This window comes from Pinus tabuliformis, chromosome 1_2 (genome assembly GCF_031772625.1).
Source record: "Pinus tabuliformis cultivar Carrire ecotype Pingquan chromosome 1_2, CPIR1, whole genome shotgun sequence".
NCBI lineage: Eukaryota > Viridiplantae > Streptophyta > Pinopsida > Pinales > Pinaceae > Pinus > Pinus tabuliformis.
The window spans coordinates 169,586,242-169,602,931 of NC_142298.1; the positions used below are offsets into that span (position 1 = coordinate 169,586,242).

At 37.6% G+C, this 16,690-nt stretch overlaps 1 protein-coding gene across 1 annotated transcript in view; it reads right to left on the minus strand.

The window, feature by feature from the left end:
- Positions 1-10,484: 10,484 nt before the first annotated feature.
- The window catches only part of LOC149205026 (uncharacterized), a 247,398-nt gene continuing 241,192 nt past the window's right edge, over positions 10,485-16,690 (minus strand). Inside the window, exon 7 of the mRNA XM_089394867.1 lies at positions 10,485-11,284. Coding sequence (XP_089250993.1) covers positions 11,123-11,284 — 162 coding nt within the window. The 3' untranslated portion in view covers positions 10,485-11,122. The remainder of the gene's footprint in view (positions 11,285-16,690) is intronic.

Sequence of the window (16,690 nt, forward strand, 5' to 3'; positions counted from 1 at the left end):
ATGTCATTATGAAGATCGAACCTCGTTACTTTTCAACACTCCCTCTTAACTAGGGAGGTATTCATAATGGCACTTGGTCATTCTCAATCTGAAGAATTTCTCATAAGAATAGTCGGATTGGTAACCCATATGTATAGCATCATATCAACCAGCATTGTCACATAGCAAGGCCTTGACTAGCAGCTCTATCTCTCCACGAGATCTGAGCACAATGCTGGCAAGACCAATGATGTATAAACACCCTCATCACTGTCTCTCTTGGAACATATCCCACCCGGGTTCTCAGGGTGTGTTCCACCAGGACTATTCTTACCTTGGATTCCCAGTCCTTAAAGAATATTGGTCCTTAATGACTACTCTCATCTTAGATGCCCTAATACATCCTCAAAGAGCATCAGATGCTAGATGTTTACACAATCCTCCATTCTGTCTTCCCAAGTGATGACAAGAATGATGTATCTATCTCTCCCTCTTAATTAGGGAGGACATATCTATTCCAATAAAGGAATGTACTCATTCCTACAGAAGGAATGTACCTAATCTCCCTCTTGGCTTAGGAATTTCCAAGTTTCTTCCATGTAAGAAACTTGTTTCTAGGCTCCCTCTTAATTAGGGACCTACAACAGATTCTTAGGTGGAGATGATAGGAAAATCATTTACTTGAAGAACTTCTCTTCACGATGTCATAATTTCTTTTTGTTATCTAGGAGTCTTCATGTTTGGGAATTCTTCATAGGGCACCGACCATCAATCACTTTCATCCATGAGTCAGCCATGTCATCATCGGAAAGCGATCCATTAATCCATATTTGGCCTTCCTTCATGCCATGTTTACTTAAGAATCTTTTATCCTGCTACATGTGCATCAATGGTGGAAGATATCCATAGAACTTCCCTTGGCAACCCTACATAAAACCATCAAGATATTCAAAAATAAAGGAATGAACATTAAAATCAACATTACCTTTGTGATGGTCTTTCATCATGACATCTTTTAGTTTGTATCAACATATTGCATACATATTGACACATCTCCCAAAGATATATATTGTCAAGAGTCTCTTTCTTTTTTCAGACTTCATCAGAGTCTTCATATCTTCCATGGAGATATCCTAGTCAAATATTCTTGGTCTTTCAAATGTTTCTTTCCTTTACCATGTTTGCATATTCCATGATCTCTTTCTTCCTTTCTTTGCACATTTCATTTGCAGGAACTTCCAATCAAAGTTCCTCAATTGTAATCAACCTCCTCATACTTTGTATGAGGACATATTATGTTGATTTCATCTAGTGAATTTGTGACCCATGCATTCTTGCATTCCTTTGAGGGAGGTGATCCTTTCTTTTGATCATGCTCTCAAGATAGAGCATTGATCCATGTTACCTGCAATATCAAATGTAAGCATACACACCTCATTTTTCTTTTGAGTCATCCAGACTTTCTGCAGCAACTTCCTTGATTGAAAGAGCTTCAATCCCTTGATCTGCTTCACTTTTATGTCATCATACCATCATCCCATGAATTCCACAAGTTTGGAATTCTTGATGAAAACCTTGCTTCCCCTCATGATCGATGAACCTTTGAATGTAGATTCCATCAGGGAATTTTTAGGATCTAAAGTATCTACATCAGTAGATGTTTCCTCTTAACAAATGTATGGTGAACCTTTTACTAGATGACCTTGCCATTAGTGTTTTCAATGAGATTCCCAAGACCTATATCCTTGACTTTCATAGATTCTAACAGTCTTTCGTGCTTCTCTATGATGATGTTCGAGCTCTTGCTTCATTTGTATGTTTACCATGATGCCTTCTTACTAAGATGCATTCAACCATGGCAGAGGTCTCTCATCTTTTACTTTCTCTGTGTTATCCATCTATATTATGAGTAGTGTCTAAGGATCTGTATAGTTCCCTTCTTTCATCATGCCTTTCAAAAGATTAGCCCATCCATCTTTTACTTCTTGTACGTGCAATACTATTTAGCAAGTACCCCAAGCAAAATATGATACCAAAACATGATGTTAAGTTACCTTTCTAGGGTTTTATGCAATCAAGAGGTCATTCTAGGGTTTCTTAAATTCAAACCTTAGATCATACTCTTTTTCCTTTATGTTATTCTAGAGTTTTTCTCATGCCCTAGAAATCTAACAAACCCTAGAAATCAAATCATAGGGAACAAATACCTTAGAATTAGGATTTCTAAATACTAGGGTTTTCTTAACATACAAACCCATAACTTCAACCCTACTATATCTTATGATGGACCCTTGAAAATAAAAATTATCATACATACCTTATGTATACCTACCTGTAGTGCTTAGTACTTTGGTTTCCATGATTCTTCACAATGGTACTATATTTTGTCATTGATTATTTTTCATCTTCATGACCTTCCTTTTAACGAGTCTTCAGAGATATTGTCGTTCTTATGATGGGACTTGCTCCTTCATGTGTTCCTTCAAGATCTAGTATGACTGCTTATGAAACTTCTTTGCCACAGAATTTCAACGTAGAGATTCTTTTGCTTGTAGTTTCTTGGTTCCACCATATTTTTCAGAATGTATAAATGAGTATTAGTCTTCTTGAAAGACTGATCGTGTTATGGAGAACAAGAATGATTGGTGCCTGCACTCTTTGTGCCACAGAGATTTAGTGATAAAACATTATGTTTTTGATCTTCTTGAGGAGCTCGATCTTTCTCTGAGGTTGTTCAGAAATTTGGTTCTGAGATTTTGTTGTCTTTTGAACAATCCTTTTTCCTCAATGTCCAGAGGGTCACTTTTTATGTCATTAGGCTTTCGGTCTTTTGAGATAGTAATATGGTGATCTTCAAAAGCTATTCCTTTAAGTACATGGACCGAGGATCTACTCATTTTGTTGAAAAGCTAATATTGTAGCCTAAAACTTTGCTTGACTTTGGAGAGAGTTTGATTATGTATAGAGAGATGAAGATCACTGTCTCTTTCTTCCTATATTGAGATCAAATCTTGAGAATATTTGTGCCCATAATTTTTATTAGACTCCTTTTGAACTTGGTCCTTAAGCATACTTGAAGATTCATTGTTTTTCTTCTATGCCTTGACTTTTCTTGATACTCCTTTTGATGCCTCTCTTCAAACTGATTTTTCTGATCTTTACCTTAGCTCTTGATGATCCTTTTAGTGATTCGGTTCTGAGTGTCCTTTAAGCTACCCTACCTTCTTGACTTGACACCTTAGCTCTGAAACCATGTTGAGAAATCTAGGGCATATCAATTAAGTGATTTCTCTTCCATTAGTAACTACTTGTGAGAGCTTTTTACTTCTTAGATTGAGATCTTCTTTTACTTCGATTATTAGTGTTCTTCTTGATCAAACAATTACCAATGCATAAACCATAAAGAGACAAGAGACATAATCTAGGCTATCAGCCAGGGCCAAAACCTCTCCCACTTGAGAGGAAAACCCGAAAAATTCTTCTTTTTATAGAGATTCCAATTGATGAATACCAATACCAAGACCCTTGACCTATTTGCCTCTCCAAGGCCAACACACAAGTGTTTTTTCACTGCTTCTCTTCCGAGCCCAAGTCAACACTAGTCAAACTTTTGTTCCTTCCTTCTTTTTGGCTACCCTTCAACTTTGGCTTCCTCGTCCTTCATTAGTTTCAACCTCCTAGAATTAGGCCTTCTTTGCATAGGGACTCTTTCTAGCTTGCCTCAGCTTCCTCTTAGACTTTTTCTTCTTCCAACTCGGCTATCGAAGAGGACTGTAATTCCTCTCGACCTTACTGTAGCATATGATCTTCTTCTACGCATATATGACAACAAAAACACCCTAAAACAGACCCAAGAAAATGAAGCTAAGAGCTTTGCTTTTCTTCCTTCTCCCCTTGCTGATGATAAGGCTTCCATTTCCCATTCTCGCAATTCCTCCAACCGCATATCATAACAAAATTCTTCACCGAAAATCACTCTGAAATTTTGTCTCTGAAATAGGTCGAGTTACCTATTTATAGTGGTTGAAGCCTACAAAAAGCCGACTTGACTTAGGTGTGAGCCGACATGTAACTTGAGGAAATTATTTAATCCATTTGAAGCCGACTTCTAGGAGACTTTGCTTGGTCTTGGAGGGCCTACTTATACATTTTATGACTCATAAAATTGTAACATGCCCAAGAAGGGTCCTTCATACATGACATTGACTCAATATTGACTTTTATGACTAGATGACAAAACCTAGAGGCTCACAATGGGAGCCATCACTAAAATAAAATCCCTTTCTCATGAAACCCATGAGACAAGTATTACAATAATAATTTTATTCTTCTTCTTTACATCAATCATATAAAAATCACAATTACATGTCATTATGAAGACCAAAAGTAAGACTGTACATCATTGGAAGTAATTATTAGTGGCAGAAAATTGTGCTTGTCTAAATTAGCACTAGAAAATCAACACAGTATCATAGCTTTGGTGAAGAAAGGATAGTACGATCACACTTTGAAGACACCTATTATGCAATATGATTGCTTGACCAAACCTTTGACCAGATGGCTCCCTCTATCAAGCCTGAAGATAAGTTGGAAGGTGCAACAAATTTTAGGGCTTGGAGAACCATAATGTATTTTATTCTTGAAGAAAATGATGTCATGGAATATGTGGAAGGCAAGGTTATTGAACCTTGAGATAATGAGGAAAATTCCAAGCACAAGTAAATGGAAACTAAGGCTAATAATATTCTTGTTGAATCCATCAAAGATCATTTGATTCTCATTGTTTCTAGGCTAAAGACCTCAAAACAAATATATGCTGCCCTAGTAGGGTTGTATGAAGTCAACAACATTGGTCAGATGATGGCTTTGAGGAATTAACTTCGTGATATTCAGATGACTAGATTTGATATTGTGGCTTCTTACTTCATGAGGATCTCTTAGTTAAGAGATCAGCTCAAGTCCATTGGAGAGAATATTGATGAATCAGAACTTGTGATTGTGACCCTTAATGGGTTTCCGGATTCATGGAATTCATTTGTATCAAGCATTTGTGGCAGATCAAAAACTCCAAAGTTTGATCAGCTATGGACTTCCTATACCTAAGAGGAGTCTAGGCTAGTATTAAAGGAGAAGTTTCAGAAACCTCAAGATGATGAGTTCCAAGCACTTGCAACTCATACGAAGAATGGTGAAGGATGAAGAATTTTTGGAAAATTTCATAAAAGGAATACAAGTAGAAGACCTGCTCACGTTTAGGATCAAAAGAAGGATATGTCAAAGATTCAATGCTTTAGTTGTCACGTGTTTGGTCACTATAAAAATAAGTGTCCTGAAGGGAAGAATGATAGGAAGAGGAAGGGAAAGAAACATGCTTCAACATCAGATATTGATGATGATGAGCATCCAAATCATAAGAGATCCAGAAATGACAGTACAGGTGATCTTATATTTTAAGACAATACAAATAGAGAGTTCAAAGCTTGAGATTAAGACAGAGCTGACAATTCCCTACAATCCTCAGATCAAAAGATAAGTACTTCATATCCTTTTTCATTGATTATTATTACTGTATTTCTAGTTAGCCTCTTATCTCTATATCTTTTGCTTGGTTATAATTGTTTCTTCCATGGCCTCCTAATGAGGTTTACAAATACATCGTGAAGGCTGCCAAGGCTTTGGTAGTAGATGGAAGCATAAGGAAGAACAAAGCAAATTTTTGGCAAGAGGATTCTCCCAAGATCGAGCATAAACTCAACTAGAGTGATTTGTGTTCAAGAGGGAGAAATTGTATTGACATCTAGAACCATGCCATATGACTAGTTAAGGGGCAGTAGCCCAACGAGTTTGAAGGATGCCATGATGGAGGAAATTGTGCCAAGACCTTAAGGGAAGTCAATAGTGACTTCCAAGTGGATCTACAAGATCAAGTATACAGTAGATGGCAACATAAAGAAGTACAGAGCCAAATTCGTGGCAAGAGGGTTCTCCCAAAAAGAGGGAGAGGACTATGAAGAGACATTTGCTCTAGTTGTCAGGTACACTTCTATTAGAATTATTATTTATATTGTTTTTGTTATAGATTGGAGGTTACATCAAATGGATGTAAAGACCACTTTCCTCAAAAGAGTGATTGAGGAAGACGTGTACACAGAACAACCTCAAGGCTTTGAGATACATGAGGAGTTTCATGTTTGCAAACTGAAGAAAGCTTTGTACGAACCTCAAGCATGGTATTCTCAAATTAATGGATAACTGATGAGTCTTGTTTTTTCATCAAGTGTAATGTTGATCCCAACCTTTACTACAAGGTTGATCTTGTTATTATATGACTTGTTTCTGACAGGAGCATAAGGACTTGCCCACGTGACAAAGAGAGCAACAATGGCAGGAGGATTTGCTTCCATGATAGAGGAAGCAGTCAAGATTACCACAAGAAGCCTTGCTTCAGTACAAAGGGAGTTGATTTTTGAGTTCGAGATGAAAGATCTAGATTTGATGCATTACTTCCTTAATTAAGGGAACTACTTCCTTAATTAAGGGAACTATACTATTGAGATCCTTCAAAGATTTGGGATGATGGACTGCAAATCCATGGCCAATCCCATGGTTAACCAATCTGAAGAAGTTGAGAGGCTCTGAATCAGATTTAGTGGATCCCTCTATGTATCGACAATTGATCGGATCTTTGATGTATATGGTTACTACCATACCTAATACTTGCTTTGCAGTGAACACTCTGAGCCAGTTGTGGTTGGTATTCCTCAACTACACAAGTCAGCCAAATTAAAAGAATGAAAATTATTATTTATGAGCTCATGTAGGCTCTAGAAATTCAAGGTGGCCCCACCATGCGAATGGGTGTGACCCTTGGTCAAAAACCACCTCCTTTGACCACTATATATACACATTCAGCCTCCATTTGGATCATCACAAAAAAAAACATCTATCTTCAGTTCACATGTGTGAAGGAGAAAGAGAAGAAGACTGAAGTCTAATCAAAAGTTTGACCAACATTGACCGAAGTTTTTCTAAGGTCTGTCTGACCTTTGCTGACTAAATTTTTTGAGGCAGTTGACTGAGTGTTTTGGGCAGTTCACCGAGTATTGTTCTGTGCAGTTTGATTGCAATTTGACTGGGTAGTTTGATCAAATTTCTGGGCAGTTTGACTAAGCTTCTGGTTAGTGACAGGAGGCTGATATTCAACTTATTTGAATGAGGGTTGACCAAATTTGTCGGCAGTTGCAAGTGGTCGAATTTAGGCTTGTTTGACCAACTTTGACCTGTGTTAGATTGTTGGTCTAGGTTGACCAGTTTTTGACTTGAAAAATATGATTTTACTTTTGTTGAGCATAGTTATTTCTCCTAGAAAAGATTGTTGGGTTTTCGCCTAAGTTTAGGTTTCCCTGGTGAAAATTTTCAGTGTCTATTGTGCATGGTTTTCTACTGTCATCTTTACAATTTCTATTGCATCCACTCTTGAAGTTTTGGTGTAATTGCTTAATGATGTTCTGAAATATGCTAAAGTAAGACTATATATCATTGGAAATAATTATCAGTGGCAGAAAACCGTGCTTGTCTAAATTAGCACTAGAAAATCAACATAAATGAGTAATCTTATTAATAATTTTTTCTAGGTAGAAGTTTTATTCTCACATTTATATGCCTAGAATGCATGTTTGGACTAACGTAGAAGATATAAACACCAAAACAGCGATACCTCTCAAACTCTTTGAGGCTAATATGTTAATTTTCTATTAAAAGTGTGTTTATATAAGAGCTGCTGACATATGTTATATGACTGCTAAGAGAGTAAGCAATTATTCCACTGTGGACAGGATAGATGCATGACAACTCCAAACATCACACGATCTATGGTCATATAAGCCACTTCGATCTCCTTCAAACTGCGTGGTGATTCACGCTTCTTGCTTCTCCGATCAAGTGTGTATATATAAGTTATAAATGTCCAACAAATCTTATTTGAAGCTTTGCATCTTATCTTGGCACTTAATACTTCTTCAAGCAATGGAAAGCTGTGGTCAAAACAAATTGCATGTATATGCAAGTTATAAATGTCCAACTGATCTTATTTGGAGCTTTGTCTCTAATTTTCCCACTTAAATGCTCCACACAATGGAAAGCTCTTGTCAACATCTTTCTGAGTGATAAAATTTAAATTTTACAATGAATTCCTGAAATGGAAATGAAACCCTTGGGGTTTTATGCACTTCAATTTCTAAGGCGTAATGATCAGTTGTAGGATATATGGCAATATGGAAAATGAACTTTATGGCTATATGAAAATGCACCTTTTCATTGAATGTCCAGTGGCTATCGAAATTTGGAATATGTTGGGCAGATTCTGGGATTCAATACAATCGGAACTACAACTCTTTTGAGTCCTGTTTCAAACAATGGTTCGATGGGCCTAAAAATAGTAAATCCCTTCCTTTCTACATCTACTGGGGAATCTGGAATGCCTAAATGCCAACATTTTCGAGAACAGACGCTTCAATATAGTCCGTGTTGGAACTGCCATAAGTGCCTATTTTGTGGAATATAAAAACCTCCCAGCCCACAATCCTCCTAGGAATTCCGTTTATTCGGACTCCCCACTTCCTCTCCCAAATGCTCATTTTGATGGGGTTTCACAAGATGCAAACTGTGGCTGCGGGGTTGTCATAAACAAAACCACAAAAGACTCTTGGAATTTTTGCTGCAATGATGGTGGCGGTACAAACAGTAGGGTGGAGGTTATCGCCCTATGGGGCGCCCTATACTGTGCCAGGTGGTTGAAGCTTAATGTCGCGCTCATTTATGGCGATTCTCAAGTCACGGTCACTTGGATCACCAACCAAACACCCTTTGCTCCTTCCCTTATGGGAAAATGGCTACGTCGGATTCTCAAGTTAAAAGGATGCTTCCAGTCGGTTAGTTTCTCCCATATTAATCGTGAACTTAACCGGTCTGCAGACGATCTTTGAAAGAAAGGACTAAATTTGGCTCCAGTACGCATCAGCTTCCAGTTCTTTCGAGCGGGCCGTCTGCTGGACTCAGGCCATTTTCCGTTGGGATGACTTCTGACGCACTTTTCCGACAGGGCCAGGCGATATAAATCTCTTGCTGGGGGTTATAGGCTGTGCCCTTGTCTGGAACGAAAGCTGACAGGTGCTTCTGTTGGTTGTCTAGTTTTTTTTCTTTTTATCTATTGTGCTTCGGATTTAGTTTCTCCGTTTTTTATTCTGGGCTATAGATGTCGGATTCTAAGATTGCAGATGCATCCGTTTTTTGGTTTAGTTGTATCTCGGTGGAATTCTGAATTCTGTGGACAATGATGAATCGTGCTGGTCGATAAGAAATTACCTAGGTTGATTTAAAACTATTTTTCTAGTAATATCCAGGTTATTTAATCCCAAAGTTAACATATATTACAAATTTTACACATAGTAGACCTTTCCTCGTTTTCAGGAGGCCAATTTAAGGGATTTTAAATTTTAAACAAAAGCTCGAGAAACACCATATTTCTCTATAAATCTTTTCTATGGATCTTTTTAGCATTCATGTCGAATATATATTGTTGGGTAAGGCTTAAATTTGGTTTATGACAGTATGAATTTATTATTAAAAAAAAAAGGCATGGTGTCAGTAACTGAATTATATGGTATGACCTCTTACTGAGTGACCTAAAAAATTGAGGGAAATGTGGTTCAAGATAGTCATTGATTTATACGTGCATTGTTAACAATAATGTACATATCATTAAAAAAAAGGAATGGTGTCAGTAACCGAATTATATGGTATGACCTCTTACTAAGTGACATAAATAATTGAGGGAAATGTGGTTCAAGATAGTTATTGATTTATATGTGCATTGTTAACAATAATGTACGTACACAAATATTCAGTAAGTTGGATCACTTGCAATATGGACCCTCTTTGAGAGCTATAAGAATAACAATGCAAATGTCCCAAGCTCTAAGATGTTCTAATTGGAATTGATAGAGAAGTGAGGACAGAGTAGGGTGTGGTAAATAAGAGGTGGTTATAGGGAATAAAAGCTATACTACTCATCAACCAAAGGTCACGTTGATCTCGTCGCAAGCACAACAAGAATTACAAAAATAAAGAATATACTGACCTCTTTAAAGTTTATGGGGAATTGAAGGTATAATACTCGCCAACCAAAGGTCACATTGATCTCGTTGCTAGCAGAAGAGCAAGATTATTTATTGATCCTTTCTCCCTGTATGCATAGGTGCATTCTATGTTAGTTTGTATTGCAAATAATTATTCTATATAAAAATGGTATCGTGAGTTTTCACCCATATATCTTATGTGATATAATGAAATTTAATAGTTGAACATCTCTGAGATCACGTGCCCATGTCCATATTTAAAGAGAAAAACCTTTTAAGTTGTCCTTTTCTCATATAGTCATGCATGAAGGGCATTGATCTGCGTCTCCACAAATGCAGCAGTGGAAATGTAACTACCAAGGGAGATGCTAAAGCCGAATACGCTTCCATGACCGTTTTGGAATTTAATATTTTCTTCGAGAAAAGTTTTAGAACAGAAAGACAAAGCTATAACTGACAGCAAAATTAGACTCCCGAAGAGATTGCTCTCAAAATTGTGTTAAAACACTGGGAGTTTTACATCAAATTTGAGATACATAAAGCTCAAACAAAAGAAGTACATCAGCAGTTAAAAGCCAACAGCCAAGTGTCCCAAATGATCCTTCAGTCTCCACATATAGTTATCAAGAGGTGCTCGAATTTGTTGCTATCCTTCACAAACTACTGCCAGATATGCCCAAGGCCCACTTTCATAAGGCTGCTTCCCTGAAACCAAAGAAGGGAAACATGACAGCACTTCTAAAAGTAAATCTGTGCATGACACTGTAGGCACCTTTTCCTACAATGTTTGCGTTGTTACTAGGGCATAACGTTCTAAGGCCACTACTTCACATGTTGGGCCTAAAATGGTTGACACATTATTCTCTTTAATAACATTGTTGAACTTTAGTCAGTAAGCAAAACCCATGCATAATACTGGCATTATATTTCAACTTACGGCTTCGATAAACATCGTGAATACACATTAAATTATACACCTATATGACAATTCAAATATTCTATGCTAATCAAAGATTTTCGCCAGGAGGTAATTCAGGAAGTTTTGGTGGCATCCCAAGCATACGCTCCATGTCAAAACGAACTTCAATATTTCGAACACTGTAGCCAACCACCATCAGCCAGTATAGCAATCTGGCAAGCTCTGGGGCAGTCGCTTCAGTTGGGGTTCTCTGCAAAGGTACAGCCACATCAGTAAAATGAATTCTTCAAACTATTAAAATCTTATTACCCAGAAAACTTCAGCTTATGCACAATGCAGAGAGCTTGTCGTTCCTATTTCTCAAAAAATGATGGCAATACAAGTGATAGAAAACATGAGACAGTCACACACTTCATTTTTCTCCATCATTGATTCTGATAGAAACTAATCTCAAGAATGCCAACAAATCAACTAATCACCGAACGGCGAAAACCTCTTCAAATGGTAAGTAGTGATCGTTATGATCTTAAACTGTTTGGATATGGACCAAAACAATCCTGTTTCAGGAAACAAATCTATTTCCAATTTCAATCATTAAATTCGAATTCAGATTTTATACTTTCCTTGACTGATTTATTCATATCAAGATTCAAGAACCAAACAATTTGAGCTATAATCTGCATGAATGGGAACAATGCGAAGTCCAGTTCTCAAAAACAGATTCAAAACTCTGATACAGCATACATGGCAGAAGGGCAGGGCAAAGTCACCAAATTCGACCAGGAGAATGACCTAACAAGGCTGGAGAGTAAGAGTTGGACTTGAACTCATGAAAAACAATTGCGTTGACACAGGAAATAAAGTAATATTAAAATACACTAAATATCAGTGAAAATTTTATGTCAGCAAGTTTTCAATATCCATATGCTGCAAGTCCTCAATAATAACCCATTTCAATGTACATAGTACAAAACCCTTTTTCGAGGGGAAATGTCTATTGGTTGTCTATTGTGAAATCATCTCAGAAAAATGAGCAAAATGAGTGCTTCTTCATGTCTTTCAGTGTCTTTTACAGACAGATCAGCAAGTCTAACTCATGAGACTCATCAGGTTAGTTTGACTCCTGAGTCAAATTCACCATGTCAATCTGACTAGTGTTTGACATGCAAATCAAAATTGTGAGTATGACTCATGGCAAAGTTAGACTTGGAAAAGCTGACTCGACTGGGTTTCCTCAAATAACAGAGTCAACTTGGACTCTGGGAGTCTGGTAACTAGGGGCCAGGGGATTTACCATATACCCTATATGCTATGAGTATGCGAATAAAGGTTCTTGTGTTTACTGGTGTACCCCTCAAGGACTGTTTCATCGACACAAGAGGGCAACATACGGTGCACAACCTCTTTAGGCCGGTTGTAATGCTTCTCTTGATTTAAAGGAAGGACTTTCTACAAAAAAGCATTGAGCCATCAACAATGCCCAATGTCAACACACACATATGGTTCAAGCCTAGAAAGATTTATAATCCCCTAAGCAAAAGTGCAACTGTTTCCATCATCAACATTTATTAAGTTATAATATATGAAAACATGAATTCCTTTTTCAGCCATCCCTTTTAGCAATGCAATAAAATATATTCCTTATCCCCTATATCATGTAATCATCCTCCAAATTAAAATATTTTAGAAAAATACACGAGTAGTAATAAGTTGTCAATTGCTTAAAGTATGGGGATAGTATCACACCCTTTTCAATTCCTTGAACAAATCACGATGATCATGCACCCTGAGCAGCCACAGGGATGTAAGGGAGCCATTACTAAATACTTTAATGAGAAGTAATAAGTTGTCATGTGTTTTAAAGTTTAAACATGGGGGTGTTATCATATCCTTTCTAATTTTTTTAAAAACATGATTGTCATGCAACCCTGAACAGCCATTGGGATGTAAGGGAACCATTACTAAATGTTCCAATAAACACATGCACATATGTATGTATATATAATATTATAAACTGCACTATTTGCAAATATACAAAAGACTTCATTCAATTGAAACCCATGTTCATCGTGCAAGAGATTTCCACAAGATGACTGAAAATGCTATAAATTGGAAGTTTAACAATATGAAGATGGATCCACACTAGCAAACACTATACACAAATACACCACGTAGTGAAGAAAGGCACTATATTGTCCATGAATAAGCCAGCATTTACCTATCATTCGCTGTGGCCATGAGTTTCATCAGTACATATACAACACCTTTTCCTTCACTTCCAGTAATTCAAAATTTCAAAGCATTCATAAATATTAAATATTTTCTTTAGTACAAGACCTGTTTCCATCCTTGAAACTAATGCTCCACATGCTTTGGCATTCCATGGGTCTTCAGTGCTACATGGGAACATTTCAAATAGGTGGAAACTCCATCAGCCACTTCAAGAAGATCCCGTCCATACCCACCCCATCCCTTGGCTAAATGAAGGACATTTTTGGAACCCTGTCCCTTCACTAAATGAACAACTTTTTTTGGAAACCATACCCATGCCCCTCAATTAGCTAGGCAACCCCTCAATGTACCCCAAGATAAACACTTATTTGTCCTGTTTAAAAATGAAAATAAATAAATAATGCATTTAAGGCAAGCCTCAAGCCTCCAAAAGATAAAACCTAAATAAAATACTTGAGAAAATCTAACACGATCCGTCTGATTCTTATTTCATGATTTCATTGTTATTTGCTAAACAAAAGTTGTATCACTGTGTGTCTTTGGAATTGCCATCCATTGCTTGGAGTATGGAAATGATAAAGTGATCTTAGATCTACAATAAACAGTTTAGCAAACCCTAATCTAGCATAAACCTTGAACATAAATATCACATAAAGAGAAGTGAACTCATGTGCAAGAGTACAAGAGATATGGTGCCCTTAAATAAAAGAATCAATCACTAATGAATCTATCTCACAAATGACTCATGAGGTGTGTATTTATACACAAGTTATGAGGTGGGGCACCTTCTCCCATGAGCAGGTTATGGTCCCACATAAATGCCCAGGTCAAGACTCAAACTTAGCCACCTAGAATAATATAAAACAACATTGACTAAGTCGTCTATTAAGCCATAACCTAGTAATATAATAATGAGGCCATTTAGCCATAATGTCAAGTAACCATAGTGAATATTACCATCATTTCAACCTGGAGTGGTCATTCCATCTTGAAATACACAATGAATTTCTCTCTGAAGTTTGTCATTGTGATTTGGAGATTCAACACACTGATTGCAGCATACAGCTTGGTGTTTGAAGGGAAGATTTTCAGATTTCTCCTTAGATGTTTGAAGGGTTGTTCATTTTGGAGGCTGCTGCACTCATCATTTAACTTCTCAAGAGATGCAAACTTCCCTATTCAGGTTCTGCTTGTTTATTACAGATTTAGATGGGTATATCTGTCATTTTGCAAGTAATTAATGTTTGCATTATGGGTAGTGTTGCCTCACAATCTAGCGAGTCTTGTGAGAGGGTTCACAAGACAAGAACCAGACCATGGGATAACAATGACGTGGAGGCCCACTATTTTACTACAACATACCACCTCCTACTCTTTAGTGGACTTTCACCACAAGGGAAGCTTCCCAATATTAGTCACCTAATAGATATTCTAAGTCAAGGGCTCAGAGGTAACAAATGGATAGGCTTAAGAAGGGCACTCAGCTTAAGGACAAAGCTCAATTCAACAAATACAAGGAATAGCATGCACTTCAAGAGGCCTATCAAGGGTACTTATGACTTAGGGTTTAATGAATAAGCAAGGATAAAGGCTTACCAAGGTGCATAAGACCAAGAAAAGGCTTGCTAAAGATTGATTTGATCAACAATTGGAGCAACAAGCCTTCAAAAAGCCCTAAGTTGAAGCCCAGGGTTATTTTAGGGCAAAATTTCCTAGGGCTTGTGAAGTCAGCCCTGAGGAAAAGTTTACCATGGAAAATACTAGATTTTGATGTAATGATCCTTAGTCCATATGTATGACCTCACCACAAGCCAACGTACTCCTAGTCGAATATGGCCTTATGGCCTAGCCTAACGACTCTCTATGAACCACTGAAAATATAAGGGAAGGAGAGAAATAGGAATTAGAAAAGTTTTTTCAATGATGTGTGATCACCTATGTGGATGTCAATGCTTAATCCTTGGGTGATGGAGTCTAAGGGAAACCTACTAATGGAAATATCAAACCCTAGTATGGAGTAAGGCCAAGAAAAACCTTAGTTTTCAAAACCCTATATACCACTTTATAAGAGGGTAAATTCATGAAGATCATTCAAGGGATGCCATACATTCTCTAGTTAAAACATGCAATACTTTGCCAAGATTCCATATAAAAATATTCAATATAACAAGCACATATAAACCCATCACATCTCCACAAGAATACAAGTCACATCAGCTAGGCCGAAATATCTAAGAGGGCTGAAATGCTCCTCAAGTGATGATGAGATACAACAATGAGTTGACAACTTGACCTCTATTTATGAGGTCTACCTCAAGTAATTTTAGCTAATGAAGCCCCTAAAACAAGTTTGACAACAAATAAACCTTGGATTACAACCCAACCCACTAGCTTAATACTAAAACCTGTCATAAATGCCCACATGTGTGAGCTGTAAGCCTCAATAAGCTGATGTCATGCCTATTTTGGGCTCCAAATGCCATGTCATGGTGTGATGATGGCTAAGAATATGTCTATGTGCCAAGATCATTCAACATTTGAGGAGTGTCCCTCAAATCCACCTCAAATCATCCTTTGGGGTCCCAAATCCAGTGAGGGTGTCACCATGTCATCTCCACCGGTCTCTAAAGGTCAGAAAAGGGCCTCTTCTCTCCAATATTAGCGCTTTATCAAGTGCAACAAGCCCTCCCTAGTCTCTCATGGAAGACCATCCTCATCTGGGCTCTGAATCATGGCCTGCCCATCAAGTAGTATCAACGCTAACCTAGGGGCATGCTGGGTCCAATAGTGCAATCATCAAGAATCCTCTATGTTGGGTCAAACAAGATTAGCGTCCTAAGTCCTGAGGGTGCTCTAAGACATGTAGAATCTGCTCAAGTCATCATAAGGCCCAACATTTTGAATGCTACATCTGCTAAGTCCTCTATCTCTCTAAAAGGCCTGGGTACCTGTGGAGTGGGTGTCCTTAAGGCCTGGGTACCTGTGGAGTGGGTGTCCTTAAGGCCTGGGCTATTGTGGACCACCTAACAAGACCAACATGGACTCAAGTGAAAGCAACCATCCATTAGAGACTAAGATCATATGAGCATCTAAGAGGACCAAACTTGGTTGTTAAGGGCATATTAATACTTCAAACTTGATCACCTTTTGATATCTAACTAGACCAAGTCCCATAAATTTTGCACGTGTGAGCAGAAATAATGCAGAAAAATCGATCTCTCTCTCCTTTGTCTTCCTTCTCTCTTATTTGACTTCGACTCTCTTTCTTCTTGACTAGGCACAAAAATAGATAGATGAGAATGTGATGAATGAATGGTTCTCCAAGAGGTCGAGTTGAATCTTTTATATATAGATGTCCAAGAGGGTCGAATAGGTGCCACATAGGCCGACTTGTCCAAGGAGGACCGACTTGGTCTTTGTGTTG